General features: G+C 41.7%; 1 protein-coding gene across 1 annotated transcript in view; it reads left to right on the plus strand.

The window, feature by feature from the left end:
* LOC128690364 (reelin) overlaps window positions 1–25,525 on the plus strand; it is an 871,665-nt gene that overhangs the window by 823,118 nt on the left and 23,022 nt on the right. Inside the window, exon 63 of the mRNA XM_070089797.1 lies at window positions 17,530–17,690. Within this exon, the coding sequence (XP_069945898.1) occupies window positions 17,530–17,690 (161 nt within the window). The remainder of the gene's footprint in view (window positions 1–17,529; window positions 17,691–25,525) is intronic.

The following is a 25,525-nucleotide window of genomic DNA, read 5'->3' on the forward strand; positions in this document are numbered from 1 at the left end:
AGGCAGTGCAGATGAAAGGTCACACACACATGAGATAGTGGAGCCAACAAGACTAGAAAACACACTTGACCTTATCTTCACAAATAATGAGGACTTGGTAAGAGACATAACAATATCAAAAACAACTATTTCTGATCTCAATTTAATCGAAGTCCAGACTTACATGCATAGGGGTCCTGATCAGCAAAATGCATGTACCTGCGAAGGTGTCTTCACCAAATACAACTTCAACAACAAGAACATCAACTGGGACCAGGTAAACCATGTCTTAAATGAAACATGCTGGGAAGACATCTTAAATGACATGGATCCAAACCAGTGCCTTTGAAAGGATCAACTTCCTGGCAGCATATTCCCCTAAGAAAGAAGAAGTAAACTGGAGAGAGAAAGACTCTCCCTCTACAGAAGATGATGAAGACTCACTGAGCTTCTCAAGAACGCTAGATTATACACGGAAGGTAACGCTGCCCATGGAAGTGGAGAATATCGAACTTAAATTAGAGGATTCCTAGAGGACCCAGGAGAGACAGAAAGAGCTAAAAACGATTACTGAGATTGAAAGAAATTCGAAATATTTCTTTTCATATGCCAAAAACAAGGCAAATACCGCATGTAGTATAGAGATATTGCTCAGACAAGACAGGACTTACACAGATGACAACAAAGAAATGAATGTGATACTGAAATCCCAGTACGACTCTGTTTAGCAAGCCACTAATCAGTCTAAAGATCGACAATCCAAATTATTTTTTCATGAATTAGCCTCAAAACTCCAACAGTGTATGCCAGATTTCCGACATTACCTTAACTCCAATAGACTTTGAGAAAGTTATTGACAACATGCCCATGCACTCAGCCCCAGGCCCAGACTCCTGTTCATTAAGAACTGCAAGAAACCCCTTTCGCGTGCCCTAAGTATACTGTGGAGAAGGAGCTTAGACATGGATGAAATTCCACAGTCACTAAAAATATCGGATATTCTCCCACTCCATAAAGGTTGCAGCAAAGCATTAGCTAAGAACCATAGACCAATAGCTCTAACGTCCCACATCATAAGAATCTTTGAAAGAGTGCTAAGAAGCACGATTGCAAACTACTTAAATTCCCAAAATCTGCACAATCCAGGGTAACATGGGTTCAGGGCAGGTCGCTCCTGCCTCTCGCAACTACTGGATCACTATGATATGATCTTGGATGAACTGGAAGAAAAACAGAATGAAGATGTAATATACACAGACTTTGCAAAAACCTTTGACAAGTGTGATTATGTCGCAATAACGCACAAAATTCGTGCTAAATGAATAACTGGCAAAGTCGGGAGATGGATCTTCAACTTTCTAACCAATCGAACACAAAGAGTTGTGGTCAACAGAGTTAAATCGGAAGCTGCCATAGTGAAAAGTTCTGTTCCACAAGGCACAGTACTCGTCCCCATCCTGTTCGTCATCCTCATATCAGACATAGACAGATATGTAATCCACAGCACCGTATCATCCTTTGCAGACGACACTAGGATCTGTATGATACGTCATCTGCTGAGGACGCGGTTAACCTCCAAGAAGATATAAACCAAGTTTTCCAGTGGGCAACGGAAAACAATATGATGTTCAATAAAGATAAATTCCGACTACTCCGTTATGGAAAACTGGAGGAAATAATAACTAGAACAGAGTATACTACAAACTGATCATACAAAAGAGCAGAAAAAAATGTGAGGGACCTGGGAGTGGCACAACAATGCCACGATCACAAGTGCAAAGAAAATAATAGGATGGATAATGAGAACGTTTAAAACAAGATCTACCAAGCCAATGATGATCCATTTCAAATCACTTGTTCTATCTAGGCTAGAATATTGCTGTACATTAACATCTCCGGTCAAACAGGTGAAAATGCAGAACTAGAGAATTTTTACTGCACATGTAAGTTCCATTAAACACCTCAACTACTGGGAACGCTTGGAAGAACTTGAACTGTACTCGCTGGACTGCAGGCGAGAGAGATATGTCATAATCTACACTTGGAAAATCCTAGAAGGAATGGTCCCGAATCTGCACACAGAAATCACTCCCTATGAAAATGAAAGACTGAGCAGGCGATGCAAAATACCCCCAATGAAAAGTAGGAGCGCCATTGGTACACTAAGAGAAAACACCGTAAGTGTCCGGGGCCCAAGACTGTTCAACCTCCCACCATGCATAAGGGGAATCGCCAAAAGACCCCTGGCTGCCTACAAGAGGCAGCTGGAGCTACTTAAAGTCGGTGCCGGATCAGCCGGGCTGTGGTTTGAACGTTGGACTACGTACGGCCAGCAGTAACAGCCTGATTGATCAGGCCCTGATCAATCATGCTGTGAACCGAGCCACGGGGGCGTTGATCCCCGGAATACCGTCCAGATAGACTCCAGGTAGGTAGACGCTACTTTGTTCCACACTTGGAGTATACCCGGAAAGGGTTTCGGGGGTCAACGCCCCCGCGGCCTGGTCTGTGACCAGGCTTCATGGTGGATCAGGGTCTGATCAACCAGCCCGTTACTGTTGGCCGCACGCAACCCGACGTACGAACCACAGCCCGGCTAGTCAAGTACTGACTTTAGGTGCCTGTCCAGCGCATTCTTGAAGACAGCCAGGAGTCTATTGGTAATCCACCTTATGTATGCTGGGAAGCAGTTGAACAGTTTTGGGCCCCTCACACTTATTGTGTTGTCTCTTGTCGTGTTAGTGGCACCCCTGCTTTTCACTGGTGGAATGTTGCATCGTCTGCCGAGTCTTTTGCTGTCATGAGGAGTGATTTTTGTGTGCAAGATTGGTACTAATCCCTTTTGGATTTTCCAAGTGTAAATGATCGTATATCTCTCCCACCTGCTTTCTAGGGAGTACAGGTTGAGGAACTTTGAGCGTTCCCAGTAACTAAGGCGTTTTATCGCACTTATGTGTGCCGTCAAGGTTCTCTGTACATTTTCTACGTCTGCAATTTCAACTGCCTTGAAAGGTGCTGTTAGTGTGCAGCAATATTCCAGCCTAGATAGAACAAGCGGCTTGAGGAATGTCATCATGAGCTTGGCATCCCTGGTTTTGAAGGTTCTCATTATCCATCCTGTCATTTTTCTAGCAGATGTGATTGATACAATGTCGTGGTCTTTGAAAATGAGATCCTCTGACATTATCACTCCCAGATCTTTTACATTACTTTATCGCTCTATTGAGTGGTTGAAATTTGTTTTATGTTCCGATATAGTTTTAATTTCCTTACGTTATCCATATCATTGAATTTCATATTGTTATATGCGGCCCATTTAAAGATTTGGTTGATGTCCGCCTGGAGTCTTGTAGTGTCTTCAGTGGAGGACACTGACATGAAAATTCGGGTGTCATCTGCAAAGGAAGACACTGCACTGTGGCTGACATCCCTGTCTATGTCAGATATGAGGATGAGGAACAGAATGGGAGCGAGTACTATGCCTTAATAATAATATAAAAATATATAACAGAGCTTTTCACCTTAGCCGTGTCAGACTTTACTCTGTTGACTACTACTGTTTGTGTTCTGTTTGTTAGGAAATTATAGATCCATCTACCAACTTTTCCTTTTATTCCTTTATTACACATTTTGTGCGTTATTACACCATGGTCACACTTGTCAAAGGCTTTTGCAAAGTCTGTGTACACTACATCCGCGTTTTGTTTGTCTTCTAGAGCATCCAGGACCTTGTGATAGTGGTCCAGTAGTTGGGACAGGCCATGCTGCCCTGGGGTGTGTGACTCATGGGTATCTAGATGGGTGTTAGTTAGTTAGTTTAATATGTTTATTATGCACCCCATACCCATCCTGTGGGCGGTAGTCAAAAGATTACAAAGGTACATAATGGGTCCAGGTGGTGATCTTACTTCTTAGAACCCTTTCAAAGATTTTTATGATATGGGTTGTTAGCGCTGTAGTTTTTTGTTGTTGCTTCACTGTCCCCTTTGTACCATAATATACTACTTGGTTCTACACTACAATTCGCTATTTTGTTCCACACACAACAATACGCTACTTTGTTCCACACACAACAATACACTACTTTGTTCCACACACAACAATACGTTACTTTGTTCCACACACAACAATACACTACTTTGTTCCACACACAACAATACGCTACTTTGTTCCACACAAAAGAATACGCTACTTTGTTCCACACACAACAATACACTACTTTGTTCCACACACAACAATACGTTACTTTGTTCCACACACAACAATACACTACTTTGTTCCACACACAACAATACGCTACTTTGTTCCACACAAAAGAATACGCTACTTTGTTCCACACACAACAATACGCTACTTTGTTCCACACAAAACAATACGCTACTTTGTTCCACACAAAACAATACGCTACTTTGTTCCACACACAACAATACGCTACTTTGTTCCACACACAACAATACACTACTTTGTTCCACACACAACAATACGCTACTTTGTTCCACACAAAACAATACGCTACTTTGTTCCACACAAAAGAATACGCTACTTTGTTCCACACACAACAATACGCTACTTTGTTCCACACACAACAATACTCTACTTTGTTCCAAACACAACAATACACTACTTTGTTCAACACACAACAATACGCTACTTTGTTCCACACACAACAATACTCTACTTTGTTCCACACACAACAATACGCTACTTTGTTCCACACACAACAATACTCTACTTTGTTCCACACATAACAATACACTACTTTGTTCCACACACAACAATACACTACTTTGTTCCACACACAACAATACACTACTTTGTTCCACACACAACAATACACTACTTTGTTCCACACACAACAATACACTACTTTGTTCCACACACAACAATACGCTACTTTGTTCCACACAAAACAATACGCTACTTTGTTCCACACACAACAATACTCTACTTTGTTCCAAACACAACAATACGCTACTTTGTTCCACACACAACAATACACTACTTTGTTCCACACACAACAATATACTACTTTGTTCCACACACAACAATACACTACTTTGTTCCACACACAACAATACGCTACTTTGTTCCACACACAACAATACTCTACTTTGTTCCACACACAACAATACACTACTTTGTTCCACACACAACAATATACTACTTTGTTCCACACACAACAATACACTACTTTGTTCCACACACAACAATATACTACTTTGTTCCACACACAACAATACACTACTTTGTTCCACACACAACAATATACTACTTTGTTCCACACACAATACACTACTTTGTTCCACACACAACAATATACTACTTTGTTCCACACACAACAATACACTACTTTGTTCCACACACAACAATACTCTACTTTGTTCCACACACAACAATACGCTACTTTGTTCCACACACAACAATACTCTACTTTGTTCCACACACAACAATACACTACTTTGTTCCACACACAACAATACACTACTTTGTTCCACACACAACAATACACTACTTTGTTCCACACACAACAATACGCTACTTTGTTCCACACAAAACAATACGCTACTTTGTTCCACACACAACAATACTCTACTTTGTTCCAAACACAACAATACGCTACTTTGTTCCACACACAACAATACACTACTTTGTTCCACACACAACAATATACTACTTTGTTCCACACACAACAATACACTACTTTGTTCCACACACAACAATACGCTACTTTGTTCCACACACAACAATACTCTACTTTGTTCCACACACAACAATACACTACTTTGTTCCACACACAACAATATACTACTTTGTTCCACACACAACAATACACTACTTTGTTCCACACACAACAATATACTACTTTGTTCCACACACAACAATACACTACTTTGTTCCACACAAAAAATACACTACTTTGTTCCACACACAACAATACGCTACTTTGTTCCACACACAACAATACGCTACTTTGTTCCACACACAACAATACGCTACTTTGTTCCACACACAACAATACGCTACTTTGTTCCACACACAACAATACTCTACTTTGTTCCACACACAACAATACACTACTTTGTTCCACACACAACAATATACTACTTTGTTCCACACACAACAATACTCTACTTTGTTCCACACACAACAATACACTACTTTGTTCCACACACAACAATATACTACTTTGTTCCACACAAAAAATACACTACTTTGTTCCACACACAACAATACACTACTTTGTTCCACACACAACAATACGCTACTTTTTTCCACACACAACAATACGCTACTTTGTTCCACACACAACATTATTCACTGTACTATTCGCTAATCTCTCGTTACCTCACTTACGATACTTGTGTTTAGGTTTCTACTGCAGGAAATCATTAAAAATCATTAAAAATCATTAAAATCATTAAAAATCATTAAAACTGGGGATGGGTTGATACCAACATTTTTGCCGATACCGATACTGGTACTTGTCCTACATTGTTTAATTTTAAAATTATAATGACTATGTTCAATATATAAGTGAATGTTCATTGCACACTGTATATTAAATAACACAGGAAGGTTAAATATTAAATTACTTAATTACCCTGAGATGACAAGATTACTCATTACTTGGCCTGTTTTTAAATTTACTTGCCGATGTTATGTGTATGTGTACTCTCCTATGTGTGTGTGTATATGTATGTGTACGTATATATATATATATATGTATATATATATATATATATATATATATATATTTATATATATATATATATATATATATATATATATATATATATGTGTGTGTGTGTGTGTGTGTGTGTGTGTGTGTGTGTGTGTGTGTGTGTGTGTGTATAACTCACAATGGTGAAGTAGAGTGTTTATTTTTTTATATATATTTTTTTTATCACACTGGCCGATTCCCACCAAGGCAGGGTGGCCCGAAAAAGAAAAACTTTCACCATCATTCACTCCATCACTGTCTTGCCAGAAGGGTGCTTTACACTACAGTTTTTAAACTGCAACATTAACACCCCTCCTTCAGAGTGCAGGCACTGTACTTCCCATCTCCAGGACTCAAGTCCGGCCTGCCGGTTTCCCTGAATCCCTTCATAAATGTTACTTTGCTCACACTCCAACAGCACGTCAAGTATTAAAAACCATTTGTCTCCATTCACTCCTATCAAACACGCTCACGCATGCCTGCTGGAAGTCCAAGCCCCTCGCACACAAAACCTCCTTTACCCCCTCCCTCCAACCTTTCCTAGGCCGACCCCTACCCCACCTTCCTTCCACTACAGACTGATACACTCTTGAAGTCATTCTGTTTCGCTCCATTCTCTCTACATGTCCGAACCACCTCAACAACCCTTCCTCAGCCCTCTGGACAACAGTTTTGGTAATCCCGCATCTCCTCCTAACTTCCAAACTACGAATTCTCTGCATTATATTCACACCACACATTGCCCTGAGACATGACATCTCCACTGCCTCCAGCCTTCTCCTCGCTGCAACATTCATCACCCATGCTTCACACCCATATGAGAGCGTTGGTAAAACTATACTCTCATACATTCCCCTCTTTGCCTCCAAGGACAAAGTTCTTTGTCTCCACAGACTCCTAAGTGCACCACTCACTCTTTTCCCCTCATCAATTCTATGATTCACCTCATCTTTCATAGACCCATCCGCTGACACGTCCACTCCCAAATATCTGAACACATTCACCTCCTCCATACTCTCTCCCTCCAATCTGATATTCAATCCTTCATCACCTAATCTTTTTGTTATCCTCATAACCTTACTCTTTCCTGTATTCACCTTTAATTTTCTTCTTTTGCACACCCTACCAAATTCATCCACCAATCTCTGCAACTTCTCTTCAGAATCTCCCAAGAGCACAGTGTCATCAGCAAAGAGCAGCTGTAACAACTCCCACTTTGTGTGTGATTCTTTATCTTTTAACTCCACGCCTCTTGCCAAGACCCTCGCATTTACTTCTCTTACAACCCCATCTATAAATATATTAAACAACCACGGTGACATCACACATCCTTGTCTAAGGCCTACTTTTACTGGGAAATAATTTCCCTTTTTCCTACATACTCTAACTTGAGCCTCACTATCCTCGTAAAAACTCTTCACTGCTTTCAGTAACCTAACTCCTACATCATACACTTGCAACATCTGCCACATTGCCCCCCTATCCACCCTGTCATACGCCTTTTCCAAATCCATAAATTCCACAAAGACCTCTTTAGCCTTATCTAAATACTGTTCACTTATATGTTTCACTGTAAACACCTGGTCCACACACCCCCTACCTATCCTAAAGCCTCCTTGTTCATCTGCTATCCTATTCTCCGTCTTACTCTTAATTCTTTCAATAATAACTCTACCATACACTTTACCAGGTACACTCAACAGACTTATCCCCCTATAATTTTTGCACTCTCTTTTATCCCCTTTGCCTTTATACAAAGGAACTATGTTGATGTTAATATTTTTAAGCACACGTTTTAAAAAGTATCGGCTGTTTTTTAACCGATAACGGAAAAATGTGGCTTTCACAGAGACCCATCATAAAAGATCATTTTGACAACGAAATGTGGATTCCAGGTTATGACCTATTTTGATGTGACAGACTAAACAGGCAACAGTGAGGGGGAAAGGTTGGCCTGTATGTTACAGAGTCGCTCATTTGCTCAGAATTAATAAACATCCCAAGTGTTGTGGTTAAGTTTAGGCAGTAAGGATCGAAAATCAAAACCTTGTCATTGTAGTGGTATACAAGCCTCCGGATGCAACTTCCCAGCAATTCCAGGAACAGCTTTTGAAAATTGACCACTGTATGGAAAATCTTCCAACTCCTGCTACTGCTACTGGAAGATTTCAACTTGAGATACCTAAAGTGGAGGAGTATAGCAAATAATATTTTAGCAGAGATCACCTCGAGAGGCAGCTCAGGTGAAAATTCACACACACATGAGCTATTAAATCTCTGCACCAAATTCACCTTAACCCTTCAAGACTAGAAAATACGCTGGACCTCATCGTCACTAACAACGACGATCTGATACGTAATATAACCGCATCAAGATCACAACATAATAGAGGTACAGACATGGTCAAAGAAATAGCAAATATCGAACTTAAGCTTAAGGAATATTACAGGAGACAAGGATCTCAGGAAGAACTTAAAGCCATAAAGGAAATTAGAAGAAACCTAAAATACTTCTTCTCATATGCCAAATCTAAGGGTAAAACAACATCCAGTATTGGGCTCCTGCTTAGGCGAGACGGGACCTACACCGACGACAGCAAAGAAATGGGTGAGATACTAGTCTCAATACGACTTAGTGTTCAGCGAGCCGTTAACCAGACTAAAGGTCGACAATCTAAATGAATTTTTATGACCGAGACCCTAAATTTGGTCATTTCAAAATTCTCTGATATTATCCTAACACCACAAGACATCGAAAAGGTAATTAATGACATGCCTATGCACTCTGCCCCAGGCCCAGACTCATGGAACTCCCTGTTCATCAAGAACTGCAAGAAGCCCCTGTCAGGTGCCTTCAGCATTCTTTGGAGAAGGAGCATGGACACAGGGGTCATCCCACAGTCACTAAAAACAACAGACATAGCCCCACTCCACGAAGGTGGCAGTAAAGCAATTGCAAATAACTACAGACCAATAGCGCTAACATTCCATATCAAAAAAATCTTTGAAAGGGTTCTAAGACGATCGCCAACCTCCTACGTAGCTACCCATTAATTACACAACCCAGCGCAACACGGGTTTAGAGTAGGTCGCTCCTGCCTGTCCCAGCTACTGGACCACTATGACAAGGTCCTGGATGATTTAGAGGATAAATAAAATGAAGATGTAGTGTACACAGACTTTGCAAAAGCCTTCGACAAGTGCGACCATGGTAGTAGAACACAAAATGTGTAATAAGCGAATAACAGGAAAAGTTAGTAAATGGATCTATAACTTCCTAACAAATAGAACACAAAGAACAATAGTAAACAGAATAAAGTCTGAGGCAGCTACAATGAAAAGCTCTGTTCAACAAGGCACAGTATTCGTTCCCATCCTGTTCCTTATCCTCATTTCTGACATAGACAGAGATGTAAGTCATAGCTCCGTGTCTTCCTTTGCGGATGACACCCGGATTGCCATGACAGTGACGTCCATCGAAGACACTGCCAGGCTCCAAGTGGACATCAACCAAATCTTTAAATGGGCTGCAGAAAACTATGAAGTTCAACGAAGAGAAATTTCAACTACTTTGATATGGAAAACATGAGTAAATTAAAACTGCATCAGGATGTATAACAAATTCTAACCATACAGTAGAGCAAAACACTAATGTGAAGGACCTGGGAGTGATAATGTCAAGATCTCACCTTCAAAGACCACAACAATGTATTTGTCTCATCCGCTAGGAAAATGACAGGATGGATAATGTGAACCTTCAAGACTAGGGACACCAAGCCCATAATGATTCTCTTCAAATCGTGAAATTGCTGACCTGGAGAATGTACAGAAAACTTTCACGGCACACATAAGTATGATAAAGCACCTATAAAACTTGTAACGGTTAAAGTCCCTTGATATGTATTCCCTGGAACCCATGCGAGAAAGATACATGATAATATACACTTCGAAAATCCTAGAGAGATTAGTACCAAACCTGCCCACGAAAATCACTCCCTACGAAAGCAGAAGACTCGGCAGGAGATGCAACATTCCTCCAATGAAAAGCACAGGCGCCGCGAATACACTAAGAGACAAAACAACTAATGGCAGGGGCCCAAGACTGTTCAGCTGCCTCCCAGCATACATAAGGGGGATTACAAACAGACCCCTGGCTGTCTTCAAGAAGGCTCTAGACAGGCACCTAAAGTCATTACCTGGTCAGCCGGGCTGTGGTTCTTACGTCGGTTTGCCTGCGGCTAGCAGTAAGAGCCAGGTTGATCACACCCTGATCCACGAGGACTGATCTCAGACTTGACAGCGGGGGTGTTGACAAACGAAACCTTCTCCAGGTATAACCCCCGTTACCGATACTCCGGCATATCAATACTAAAAGCCCATGGTTACTTAACAAATCACCTGTTAGAATAACCAGCCACTCAGACAACGACACTCACACCTCCACTGTTCCAGACTCCCAGCTGACTGAACATACAATATATACACACCTACTCCGGCTCTTCCTGCAGCTGCAACACATTACTACTTACACATAATACAAGATATACCTCGAACACGAGGTATATCTTGTATAACATCTGTAGTAATAGTGTCGTAGAACATATTTTCAATTTTTACTTATGATGAAACATATTGTTAATATTGTGAACATCAGCATGAATGTTAATATTGTGAACATCAGCATGAATGTTAACATTGTGAACATCAGCATGAATGTTAATATTGTGAACATCAGCATGAATGTTAATATTGTTAATATTGCGAAAATCACGATGAATGTTAATATTGTGAACATCAGCATGAATGTTAATATTGTGAACATCAGCATGAATGTTAACATTGTGAACATCAGCATGAATGTTAATATTGTTAATATTGTGAACATCAGGATGAATGTTAATATTGTTAATATTGCGAACATCACGATGAATGTTAATATTGTGAACATCAGCATGAATGTTAATATTGTGAACATCAGCATGAATGTTAACATTGTGAACATCAGGATGAATGTTAATATTGTTAATATTGCGAACATCACGATGAATGTTAATATTGCGAACATCAGGATGAATGTTAATATTGTGAACATCAGCATGAATGTTAATATTGTGAACATCAGCATGAATGTTAATATTGTGAACATCAGCATGAATGTTAACATTGTGAACATCAGCATGAATGTTAATATTGTGAACATCAGCATGAATGTTAATATTGTGAACATCAACATGAATGTTAATATTGTGAACATCAGCATGAATGTTAATATTGTGAACATCAGCATGAATGTTAATATTGTTAATATTGTGAACATCAGGATGAATGTTAATATTGTGAACATCAACATGAATGTTAATATTGTGAACATCAGCATGAATGTTAATATTGTGAACATCAGGATGAATGTTAATATTGTGAACATCAGGATGAATGTTAATATTGTGAACATCAACATGAATGTTAATATTGTGAACATCAGCATGAATGTTAATATTGTGAACATCAGGATGAATGTTAATATTGTGAACATCAACATGAATGTTAATATTGTGAACATCAGCATGAATGTTAATATTGTTAATATTGCGAACATCAGGATGAATGTTAATATTGTGAACATCAGCATGAATGTTAATATTGTGAACATCAGCATGAATGTTAATATTGTGAACATCAGCATGAAAGTTAATATTGTGAACATCAGCATGAATATTAATATTGTGAACATCAGCATGAATGTTAATATTGTGAACATCAACATGAATGTTAATATTGTGAACATCAGCATGAATGTTAATATTGTGAACATCAGCATGAATGTTAATATTGTGAACATCAGCATGAATGTTAATATTGTGAACATCAACATGAATGTTAATATTGTTAATATTGTGAACATCAACATGAATGTTAATATTGTTAATATTGTGAACATGAACATGAATGTTAATATTGTGAACATCAACATGAATGTTAATATTGTGAACATCAACATGAATGTTAATATTGTTAATATTGCGAACATCAGGATGAATGTTAATATTGTGAACATCAGCATGAATGTTAATATTGTGAACATCAGCATGAATGTTAATAATGTGAACATCAGCATGAATGTTAATATTGTGAACATCAACATGAATGTTAATATTGTTAATATTGTGAACATCAGGATGAATGTTAATATTGTGAACATCAGCATGAATGTTAATATTGTGAACATCAACATGAATGTTAATATTGTTAATATTGTGAACATCAGCATGAATGTTAATATTGTTAAAATTGTGAACATCAACATGAATGTTAATATTGTTAATAGTATGAACATCAGCATGAATGTTAATATTGTTAATAGTGTGAACATCAGCATGAATGTTAATATTGTGAACATCAGCATGAATGTTAATATTGTGAACATCAGCATGAATGTTAATATTGTTAATATTGTGAACATCAACATGAATGTTAATATTGTTAATATTGTGAACATCAGCATGAATGTTAATATTGTTAATATTGTGAACATCAGCATGAATGTTAATATTGTTAATATTGTGAACATCAACATGAATGTTAATATTGTTAATATTGTGAACATCAGCATGAATGTTAATATTATATAAATTTACAGAGTTGCTACTGATGTGTCAGACTTGAACATAATTCACCTCAGCGGGATTAAGTCAAATTTTGGAGGTGTTTTTTGACTATTTTATGAAGTATGTTGCTGAAGGTAAACTTTATGTATCATCTGGAAGTGAGTCCCGAGTGTTAGGTTCCCTGTACTGATGTTCACACTATCAGCAACCTGGAAGTGAGTCCTGAGTGTTAGGTTCCCTGTACTGATGTTAACACTATCAGCAACCTGGAAGTGAGTCCTGAGTGTTAGGTTCCCTGTACTGATGTTAACACTATCAGCAACCTGGAAGTGAGTCCTGAGTGTTAGGTTCCCTGTACTGATGTTCACACTATCAACAACCTGGAAGTGAGTCCTGAGTGTTAGGTTCCCTGTACTGATGTTAACACTATCAACAACCTGGAAGTGAGTCCTGAGTGTTAGGTTCCCTGTACTGATGTTCACACTATCAACAACCTGGAAGTGAGTCCCCCTGAGTGTTCAGGTTCCCTGTACTGATGTTCACACTATCAACAACCTGGAAGTGAGTCCTGAGTGTTAGGTTCCCTGTACTGATGTTCACACTATCAACAACCTGGAAGTGAGTCCCTAGTGTTAGGTTCCCTGTACTGATGTTCACACTATCAACAACCTGGAAGTGAGTCCCGAGTGTTAGGTTCCCTGTACTGATGTTCACACTATCAGTAACCTGGAAGTGAGTCCTGAGTGTTAGGTTCCCTGTACTGATGTTCACACTATCAACAACCTGGAAGTGAGTCCCGAGTGTTAGGTTCCCTGTACTGATGTTCACACTATCAACAACCTGGAAGTGAGTCCCGAGTGTTAGGTTCCCTGTACTGATGTTCACACTATCAACAACCTGGAAGTGAGTCCTGAGTGTTAGGTTCCCTGTACTGATGTTCACACTATCAACAACCTGGAAGTGAGTCCTGAGTGTTAGGTTCCCTGTACTGATGTTAACACTATCAGCAACCTGGAAGTGAGTCCTGAGTGTTAGGTTCCCTGTACTGATGTTAACACTATCAGGGAAGTGAGTCCCGAGTGTTAGGTTCCCTGTACTGATGTTCACTATCAACATAAGTGAGTCCTGAGTGTTAGGTTCCCTGTACTGATGTTCACACTATCAACAACCTGGAAGTGAGTCCCGAGTGTTAGGTTCCCTGTACTGATGTTCACATTATGAACAACCTGGAAGTGAGTCCCGAGTGTTAGGTTCCCTGTACTGATGTTCACATTATGAACAACCTGGAAGTGAGTCCCGAGTGTTAGGTTCCCTGTACTGATGTTCACACTATCAACAACCTGGAAGTGAGTCCCGAGTGTTAGGTTCCCTGTACTGATGTTCACACTATCAACAACCTGGAAGTGAGTCCCTAGTGTTAGGTTCCCTGTACTGATGTTCACACTATCAACAACCTGGAAGTGAGTCCCGAGTGTTAGGTTCCCTGTACTGATGTTCACCCTATCAACAACCTGGAAGTGAGTCCTGAGTGTTAGGTTCCCTGTACTGATGTTCACACTATCAGCAACCTGGAAGTGAGTCCCGAGTGTTAGGTTCCCTGTACTGATGTTAACACTATCAGCAACCTGGAAGTGAGTCCCGAGTGTTAGGTTCCCTGTACTGATGTTCACATTATCAACAATCTGGAAGTGAGTCCCGAGTGTTAGGTTCCCTGTAATGATGTTCACACTATCAGCAACCTGGAAGTGAGTCCCGAGTGTTAGGTTCCCTGTACTGATGTTCACATTATCAACAACCTGGAAGTGAGTCCCTAGTGTTAGGTTCCCTGTACTGATGTTCACATTATCAACAACCTGGATGTGAGTCCCTAGTGTTAGGTTCCCTGTACTGATGTTCACATTATCAGCAACCTGGAAGTGAGTCCCTAGTGTTAGGTTCCCTGTACTGATGTTCACATTATCAACAACCTGGAAGTGAGTCCCGAGTGTTAGGTTCCCTGTACTGATGTTCACATTATCAACAACCTGGAAGTGAGTCCCGAGTGTTAGGTTCCCTGTACTGATGTTCACATTATGAACAACCTGGAAGTGAGTCCCGAGTGTTAGGTTCCCTGTACTGATGTTCACACTATCAACAACCTGGAAGTGAGTCCTGAGTGTTAGGTTCCCTGTACTGATGTTCACACTATCAACAACCTGGAAGTGAGTCCCGAGTGTTAGGTTCCCTGTAATGATGTTCACACTATCAACAACCTGGAAGTGAGTCCCGAGTGTTAGGTTCCCTGTACTGATGTTCACACTATCAACAACCTGGAAGTGAGTCCCGAGTGTTAGGTTCCCTGTACTGATGTTCACACTATCAACATCCTGGAAGTGAGTCCCGAGTGTTAGGTTCCCTGTACTGATGTTCACACTATCAACAACCTGGAAGTGAGTCCCGAGTGTTAGGTTCCCTGTACTGATGTTCACACTATCAACAACCTGGAAGTGAGTCCCGAGTGTTAGGTTCCCTGTACTGATGTTCACACTATCAACATCCTGGAAGTGACTCCCGAGTGTTAGGTTCCTTGTACTGATGTTCACACTATCAACAACCTGGAAGTGACTCCCGAGTGTTAGGTTCCCTGTACTGATGTTCACACTATCAACATCCTGGAAGTGAGTCCTGAGTGTTAGGTTCCCTGTACTGATGTTCACACTATCAACAACCTGGAAGTGAGTCCCGAGTGTTAGGTTCCCTGTACTGATGTTCACACTATCAGCAACCTGGAAGTGAGTCCTGAGTGTTAGGTTCCCTGTACTGATGTTCACACTATCAGCAACCTGGAAGTGAGTCCCGAGTGTTAGGTTCCCTGTACTGATGTTCACACTATCAACAACCTGGAAGTGAGTCCCGAGTGTTAGGTTCCCTGTACTGATGTTCACACTATCAGCAACCTGGAAGTGAGTCCTGAGTGTTAGGTTCCCTGTACTGATGTTCAGTGAGTCCCGAGTGTTAGGTTCCCTGTACTGATGTTCACACTATCAACAACCTGGAAGTGAGTCCCTAGTGTTAGGTTCCCTGTACTGATGTTCACACTATCAACAACCTGGAAGTGAGTCCCGAGTGTTAGGTTCCCTGTACTGATGTTCACACTATCAACAACCTGGAAGTGAGTCCTGAGTGTTAGGTTCCCTGTACTGATGTTAACACTATCAGCAACCTGGAAGTGTGTCCCGAGTGTTAGGTTCCCTGTACTGATGTTCACACTATCAGCAACCTGGAAGTGAGTCCTGAGTGTTAGGTTCCCTGTACTGATGTTCACACTATCAGCAACCTGGAAGTGAGTCCCGAGTGTTAGGTTCCCTGTACTGATGTTCACACTATCAACAACCTGGAAGTGAGTCCCGAGTGTTAGGTTCCCTGTACTGATGTTAACACTATCAGCAACCTGGAAGTGTGTCCCGAGTGTTAGGTTCCCTGTACTGATGTTCACACTATCAACAACCTGGAAGTGAGTCCCGAGTGTTAGGTTCCCTGTACTGATGTTCACACTATCAGCAACCTGGAAGTGAGTCCCGAGTGTTAGGTTCCCTGTACTGATGTTCACACTATCAACAACCTGGAAGTGAGTCCTGAGTGTTAGGTTCCCTGTACTGATGTTCACACTATCAGCAACCTGGAAGTGAGTCCCGAGTGTTAGGTTCCCTGTACTGATGTTCACACTATCAGCAACCTGGAAGTGAGTCCCGAGTGTTAGGTTCCCTGTACTGATGTTCAACATATGTAATAACAGAAAATATGTTCTACCTCACTATTTACCGCTACAAAATGTTATAACTAGTTATAACTTCCATCCCATAAGTCTCTAGTAAACTATCCTTGTGTAATTTTTGTTAGTTATAAGTTATTTTTAAGGTTGTTTTAAATGCCCTTCATAACAAGGAGTTTTATTTAAGGTAGTTTATGAATGTCAATTAATGGCAGGACAGTTGTATACTGACTGTACTTGACCTTATAAAATTAAGTTGTGTTTGTCTCAATTATAATGTGTTATTTGTTCTTGACTATTGTAGCTAGTACGCCAGGTATGTAATCAAACAGCCTGGTTGATCAAATACCTGGCCGTGATCACCAGTACCAGGCTCGTGTTTTTATTGACGGCAGCTCCAGCACGGAGGTTCAGCTCTTAGTGTGCATTATAACACTTAGAATATGTATTACAAGTAATAACGTTGTATCCAGTACGACACAGCTGCGGTGGGTGCAGGAGGTGCGTGGACCAGGTAGCAGAGTGACCCCTTGGTCACTGGACGACGTGTACGTGGGTCACCCCTGCCCCCAGCACTGCCACGGACGAGGGGACTGTCTCCAAGGCTCCTGCCGCTGTGACCCTGGCTACCTGGGTGAGTACTGTCTTACAGCTGACACACCTGCTGAATGACCCGTAAGGATTTAACTCTTGTATTTATAATAATAATAATAATAATAATAATAATAATAATAATAGTAATAATAATTATTATTATTATTATTATTATTATTATTATTATTATTATTATTATTATTATTATTATTATTATTATAGCTAGATGTATTACGGTGGCAGTGTTATTCACGAAAGGCTTCCTCATAATGCATAAACTCAGCCCCATATACGTCACTGCACGCGACAGGAATAGTGCAGAGTGCGACATAAGTTTGTAATGAATGCAGTTAAATATTAGCCGTGAAGATCTGAAGTGAATCAAAGAAGCATTCACAAGTTATCACATGGAAACTAGTACCCCAGTTCCTTCCATTTAAAAAAAATTATAATTTAGGCCATGCACAGCCCAAAACTTATTCAGCGTTTCCAGTAAGAAACACCAGAGTTCTGAAAGATTAAAGCCAAACTGGAAAGGCAATCTCTTGTTACCTCAGAGAGACCGATCTCCTGAAACACATCAGTACATTAAGTTTAGAGCAGTACAGAAGTTACATTAACAAGATGTGATGATGGGAGTGTTTACCTGGAGAGAGTTCCGGGGGTCAACGCCCCCGCGGCCCGGTCTGTGACCAGGCCTCCTTAGGTCAGTGTCCCAGGATGCGACCCACACCAGTCGACTAACACCCAGGTACCCATTTTACTGATGGGGAACATAGACAACAGGTGGAAAGAAACAAGTCCAATGTTTCTACTCTGGCTGGGAATCGAACCCAGGCCCTCACCGTGTGAAGCGAGAGCGTTAACCACCAGGCCACGCCAGACATTCTGAAATTATTGCATAAAGTCGGTATTTTAGTTTATCAAAATTCTTCCATAAACAATCAAATAACATTGCCACGTAAAAAAAAAGATCCCAAACATTTCTTTAATTAAGATTGAGCAGAAAGTATATTTTATTTATGTTTTAAGTACATAAGATAAAAAAATTATAATGTCTTGAGGGCACACATGTAATGGGCGCATAAAAAGTATATTATGTAAATTTATCGTAGGATAACCCAATAAAATAAAAAATTGTGACTTCTCTCTGAAGAAACATTATCTGGTATTTGATGGACACTAAATTCTTTATTAAAAGAAGCACATTAAAACTTATTCAACTTAATTAAATCCAGATGAAGTCTCGTATCAGAGCAGCACATCAACACTACAAGTTGGAAGCTTCAAGACGCTCCTTCAGCAGACACATCAACACAACAAGTTGGAAGCTTCAAGACGCTCCTTCAGCAGACACATCAACACAACAAGTTGGAAGCTTCAAGACGCTCCTTCAGCAGACACATCAACACAACAAGTTGGAAGCTTCAAGACGCTCCTTCAGCAGACACATCAACACTACAAGTTGGAAGCTTCAAGACGCTCCTTCAGCAGACACATCAACACTACAAGTTGGAAGCTTCAAGACGCTCCTTCAGCAGACACATCAACACTACAAGTTGGAAGCTTCAAGACGCTCCTTCAGCAGACACATCAACACAACAAGTTGGAAGCTTCAAGACGCTCCTTCAGCAGACACATCAACACTACAAGTTGGAAGCTTCAAGACGCTCCTTCAGCAGACACATCAACACTACAAGTTGGAAGCTTCAAGACGCTCCTTCAGCAGACACATCAACACTACAAGTTGGAAGCTTCAAGACGCTCCTTCAGCAGACACATCAACACTACAAGTTGGAAGCTTCAAGACGCTCCTTCAGCAGACACATCAACACTACAAGTTGGAAGCCTCAAGACGCTCCTTCAGCAGACACATCAACACTACAAGTTGGAAGCTTCAAGACGCTCCTTCAGCAGACACATCAACACTACAAGTTGGAAGCTTCAAGACGCTCCTTCAGCAGACACATCAACACTACAAGTTGGAAGCTTCAAGACGCTCCTTCAGCAGACACATCAACACTACAAGTTGGAAGCCTCAAGACGCTCCTTCAGCAGACACATCAACACTACAAGTTGGAAGCCTCAAGACGCTCCTTCAGCAGACACATCAACACTACAAGTTGGAAGCTTCAAGACGCTCCTTCAGCAGACACATCAACACTACAAGTTGGAAGCTTCAAGACGCTCCTTCAGCAGACACATCAACACTACAAGTTGGAAGCCTCAAGACGCTCCTTCAGCAGACACATCAACACTACAAGTTGGAAGCTTCAAGACGCTCCTTCAGCAGACGCATCAACACTACAAGTTGGAAGCTTCAAGACGCTCCTTCAGCAGACACATCAACACTACAAGTTGGAAGCCTCAAGACGCTCCTTCAGCAGACACATCAACACTACAAGTTGGAAGCTTCAAGACGCTCCTTCAGCAGCACATCAACACTACAAGTTGGAAGCTTCAAGACGCTCCTTCAGCAGACACATCAACACTACAAGTTGGAAGCCTCAAGACGCTCCTTCAGCTGACACATCAACACTACAAGTTGGAAGCCTCAAGACGCTCCTTCAGCAGACACATCAACACTACAAGTTGGAAGCCTCAAGACGCTCCTTCAGCAGACACATCAACATTACAAGTTGGAAGCCTCAAGACGCTCCTTCAGCAGACACATCAACACTACAAGTTGGAAGCCTCAAGACGCTCCTTCAGCAGACATATCAACACTACAAGTTGGAAGCCTCAAGACGCTCCTTCAGCAGACACATCAACACTTCAAGTTGGAAGCTTCAAGACGCTCCTTCAGCAGACACATCAACACTACAAGTTGGAAGCCTCAAGAAGCTCCTTCAGCAGACACATCAACACTACAAGTTGGAAGCCTCAAGACGCTCCTTCAGCTGACACATCAACACTACAAGTTGGAATCCTCAAGACGCTCCTTCAGCAGACACATCAACACTACAAGTTGGAAGCCTCAAGACGCTCCTTCAGCAGACACATCAACATTACAAGTTGGAAGCCTCAAGACGCTCCTTCAGCAGACACATCAACACTTCAAGTTGGAAGCTTCAAGACGCTCCTTCTGCAGACACATCAACACTACAAGTTGGAAGCCTCAAGACGCTCCTTCAGCAGACACATCAACACTACAAGTTGGAAGCCTCAAGACGCTCCTTCAGCAGACACATCAACACTACAAGTTGGAAGCCTCAAGATGCTCCTTCAGCAGACACATCAACACTACAAGTTGGAAGCTTCAAGATGCTCCTTCAGCAGACACATCAACACTACAAGTTGGAAGCTTCAAGAGGCTCCTTCAGCAGACACATCAACACTACAAGTTGGAAGCCTCAAGACGCTCCTTCAGCAGACACATCAACACTACAAGTTGGAAGCCTCAAGATGCTCCTTCAGCAGACACATCAACACTACAAGTTGGAAGCTTCAAGAGGCTCCTTCAGCAGACACATCAACACTACAAGTTGGAAGCCTCAAGACGCTCCTTCAGCAGACACATCAACACTACAAGTTGGAAGCTTCAAGAGGCTTCTTCAGCAGACACATCAACACTACAAGTTGGAAGCCTCAAGACGCTCCTTCAGCAGACACATCAACACTATAAGTTGGAAGCTTCAAGACGCTCCTTCAGCAGACACATCAACACTACAAGTTGGAAGCCTCAAGACGCTCCTTCAGCAGACACATCAACACTACAAGTTGGAAGCCTCAAGACGCTCCTTCAGCAGACACATCAACACTACAAGTTGGAAGCCTCAAGATGCTCCTTCAGCAGACACATCAACACTACAAGTTGGAAGCCTCAAGACGCTCCTTCAGCAGACACATCAACACTCCAAGTTGGAAGCCTCAAGACGCTCCTTCAGCAGACACATCAACACTACAAGTTGGAAGCTTCAAGACGCTCCTTCAGCAGACACATCAACACTACAAGTTAGAAGCTTCAAGACGCTCCTTCAGCAGACACATCAACACTCCAAGTTGGAAGCCTCAAGACGCTCCTTCAGCAGACACATCAACACTACAAGTTGGAAGCTTCAAGACGCTCCTTCAGCAGACACATCAACACTACAAGTTGGAAGCCTCAAGACGCTCCTTCAGCAGACACATCAACACTACAAGTTGGAAGCTTCAAGACGCTCCTTCAGCAGACACATCAACACTCCAATTTGGAAGCCTCAAGACGCTCCTTCAGCAGACACATCAACACTACAAGTTGGAAGCTTCAAGACGCTCCTTCAGCAGACACATCAACACTACAAGTTGGAAGCTTCAAGACGCTCCTTCAGCAGACACATCAGCACTCCAAGTTGGAAGCCTCCAGACGCTCCTTCAGCAGACACATCAACACTACAAGTTGGAAGCTTCAAGACGCTCCTTCAGCAGACACATCAACACTACAAGTTGGAAGCCTCAAGACGCTCCTTCAGCAGACACATCAACACTACAAGTTGGAAGCCTCAAGACGCTCCTTCAGCAGACACATCAACACTACAAGTTGGAAGCCTCAAGATGCTCCTTCAGCAGACACATCAACACTACAAGTTGGAAGCTTCAAGACGCTCCTTCAGCAGACACATCAGCACTACAAGTTGGAAGCTTCAAGACGCTCCTTCAGCAGACACATCAACACTCCAAGTTGGAAGCCTCAAGACGTTCCTTCAGCAGACACATCAACACTACAAGTTGGAAGCCTCAAGACGCTCCTTCAGCACACACATCAACACTACAAGTTGGAAGCTTCAAGACGCTCCTTCAGGAGACACATCAGCACTAACAGTTGGAAGCCTCAAGACGCTCCTTCAGCAGACACATCAACACTACAAGTTGGAAGCCTCAAGATGCTCCTTCAGCAGACACATAAACACTACAAGTTGGAAGCTTCAAGACGCTCCTTCTGCAGACACATCAACACTACAAGTTGGAAGCCTCAAGACGCTCCTTCAGCAGACACATCAACACTACAAGTTGGAAGCCTCAAGACGCTCCTTCAGCAGACACATCAACATTACAAGTTGGAAGCCTCAAGACGCTCCTTCAGCAGACACATCAACACTACAAGTTGGAAGCCTCAAGACGCTCCTTCAACAGTCACATCAACACTACAAGTTGGAAGCCTCAAGATGCTCCTTCAGCAGACACATCAACACTACAAGTTGGAGGCCTCAAGATGCTCCTTCAGCAGACACATCAACACTACAAGTTGGAAGCCTCAAGACGCTCCTTCAGCAGACACATCAACACTACAAGTTGGAAGCCTCAAGACCCTCGTTCAGCAGACACATCAACACTACAAGTTGGAAGCCTCAAGACGCTCCTTCAGCAGACACATCAACACTACAAGTTGGAAGCCTCAAGACGCTCCTTCAGCAGACACATCAACACTACAAGTTGGAGGCTTCAAGACGCTCCTTCAGCAGACACATCAACACTACAAGTTGGAGGCTTCAAGATGCTCCTTCAGCAGACACATCAACACTACAAGTTGGAAGCCTCAAGACGCTCCTTCAGCAGACACATCAACACTACAAGTTGGAGGCCTCAAGATGCTCCTTCAGCAGACACATCAACACTACAAGTTGGAAGCCTCAAGACGCTCCTTCAGCAGACACATCAACACTACAAGTTGGAGGCCTCAAGATGCTCCTTCAGCAGACACATCAACACTACAAGTTGGAAGCTTCAAGACGCTCCTTCAGCAGACACATCAACACTACAAGTTGGAGGCCTCAAGATGCTCCTTCAGCAGACACATCAACACTACAAGTTGGAAGCCTCAAGACGCTCCTTCAACAGACACATCAACACTACAAGTTGGAAGCCTCAAGACGCTCCTTCAGCAGACACATCAACACTACAAGTTGGAGGCTTCAAGACGCTCCTTCAGCAGACACATCAACACTACAAGTTGGAGGCTTCAAGACGCTCCTTCAGCAGACACATCAACACTACAAGTTGGAGGCCTCAAGATGCTCCTTCAGCAGACACATCAACACTACAAGTTGGAGGCTTCAAGACGCTCCTTCAGCAGACACATCAACACTACAAGTTGGAGGCCTCAAGACGCTCCTTCAGCAGACACATCAACACTACAAGTTGGAAGCCTCAAGACGCTCCTTCAGCAGACACATCAACACTACAAGTTGGAAGCCTCAAGACGCTCCTTCAGCAGACACATCAACACTACAAGTTGGAGGCCTCAAGACGCTCCTTCAGCAGACACATCAACACTACAAGTTGGAGGCCTCAAGATGCTCCTTCAGCAGACACATCAACACTACAAGTTGGAAGCCTCAAGACGCTCCTTCAGCAGACACATCAACACTACAAGTTGGAAACCTCATGACGTTCCTTCAGCAGACACATCGACTCCAGGCTGAGGGACTGATTACCTCAAACTCCTTCTCTCCTTACACCTTTCTGCTTTGTATTGAACTGATGAAACCGCTGTGTGGTGACACGTTTCCTGAATAAAGATTCCCATATGTTGCATGAATGTCTCAGTCTTCATCATCGGTATTACTATAACCATAGGTTGGAAGAAAGACAAAAGAGGCTCTTAGAAGTTATCACCTGGAGACACTCCTGCAGTCTTGAAATGCATTCTACAACTTTTGTTAGAGGGAACCTCTAACAAAGGAGGAACAGCAGGCCTGTTGGCCCATAGTAGGCAGGTCCTCGCAATCCATCCCACTAACAAAATGTTTGCCCAACCCTAGAACTCTACTCAAGAATGAAGATTTATTTTTTGTTTAATGTATTATTAAATTCTTCCCAAATTCTATTAATTATAAATGGATCTAATTTATATAAACCAAAGGAAATATTCAGATTATTTTCAAAACTGCTTTTTGTGAAACACGATTCAATTATATTCCTGTCGACCATGGACTTGCTTGATACAACTTTATATATATTAGATTCATTTATAATTAATAAAATTTAGGAAGAATTTAATAATACATTAAACAGATAATAAATCTTAATTCTTGGGTGGAGTACTAGGGTTGGCCAAATATTTTGTTAGTGGGATGGATTGCGAGGACCTGCCTAGTATGGGCCAGCGGGCCTGCTGCAGTGTTCCTCCTTTCTTATGAGTCGGGTGTCGTCACGCGTCAGGTGTTTCTCTGTTTTGGGATGTGATGGTGAGGTGTAGTCTTGAACCTCTATATGCCTTCCTTTGATGTAATATTTTTATAGTTCCTTGATGAAGTGAAAAGTCACGAAAGCGCTTGGAATTTCACTATTCTTTCACAGTGGTTATTTTGCATATTCTGATATCACCTGTTTACTGTGATTTTGTTGCATATACGTATATATATATATATATATATATATATATATATATATATATATATATATATATATATATATATATATATATATATATATATATATATATATATATATATATATATATATACCCTCCACGTGTGCATGCGTTGTTGCTCTCAACACACAAGGAAGATATGCTGTGTTCATTAGAATCTATAAGAAGTGGGTTGTATCGGTGGTATATAGTACCGACAAGTTGCTATTACCTGGAGTTTACTTGGAGAGGGTTTCGGGGGTCAACGCCCCCGCTGCCCGGTCTGAGACCAGGCCTCATGGTGGATCAGGGTCTGATCAACCAGGCTGTTACTGCTGGCTGCACGCAAGCTGACGTACGAACCACAGCCCGGTTTGTCAGGTACTGACTTTAGGTGCCTGTTCAGTGCCCTGTTGAAAACAGCCAGGGGTCTATTGGTAATCCCCCTTATGCTGGGAGGCAGTTGAACAGTCTTGGGACCCGGACACTTATTGTGTTGTCTCTCAGTGCACTCGTGGCGCCTCTGCTGTTCATCGTGGGAATGT

This window comes from Cherax quadricarinatus, chromosome 29 (genome assembly GCF_038502225.1).
Source record: "Cherax quadricarinatus isolate ZL_2023a chromosome 29, ASM3850222v1, whole genome shotgun sequence".
NCBI lineage: Eukaryota > Metazoa > Arthropoda > Malacostraca > Decapoda > Parastacidae > Cherax > Cherax quadricarinatus.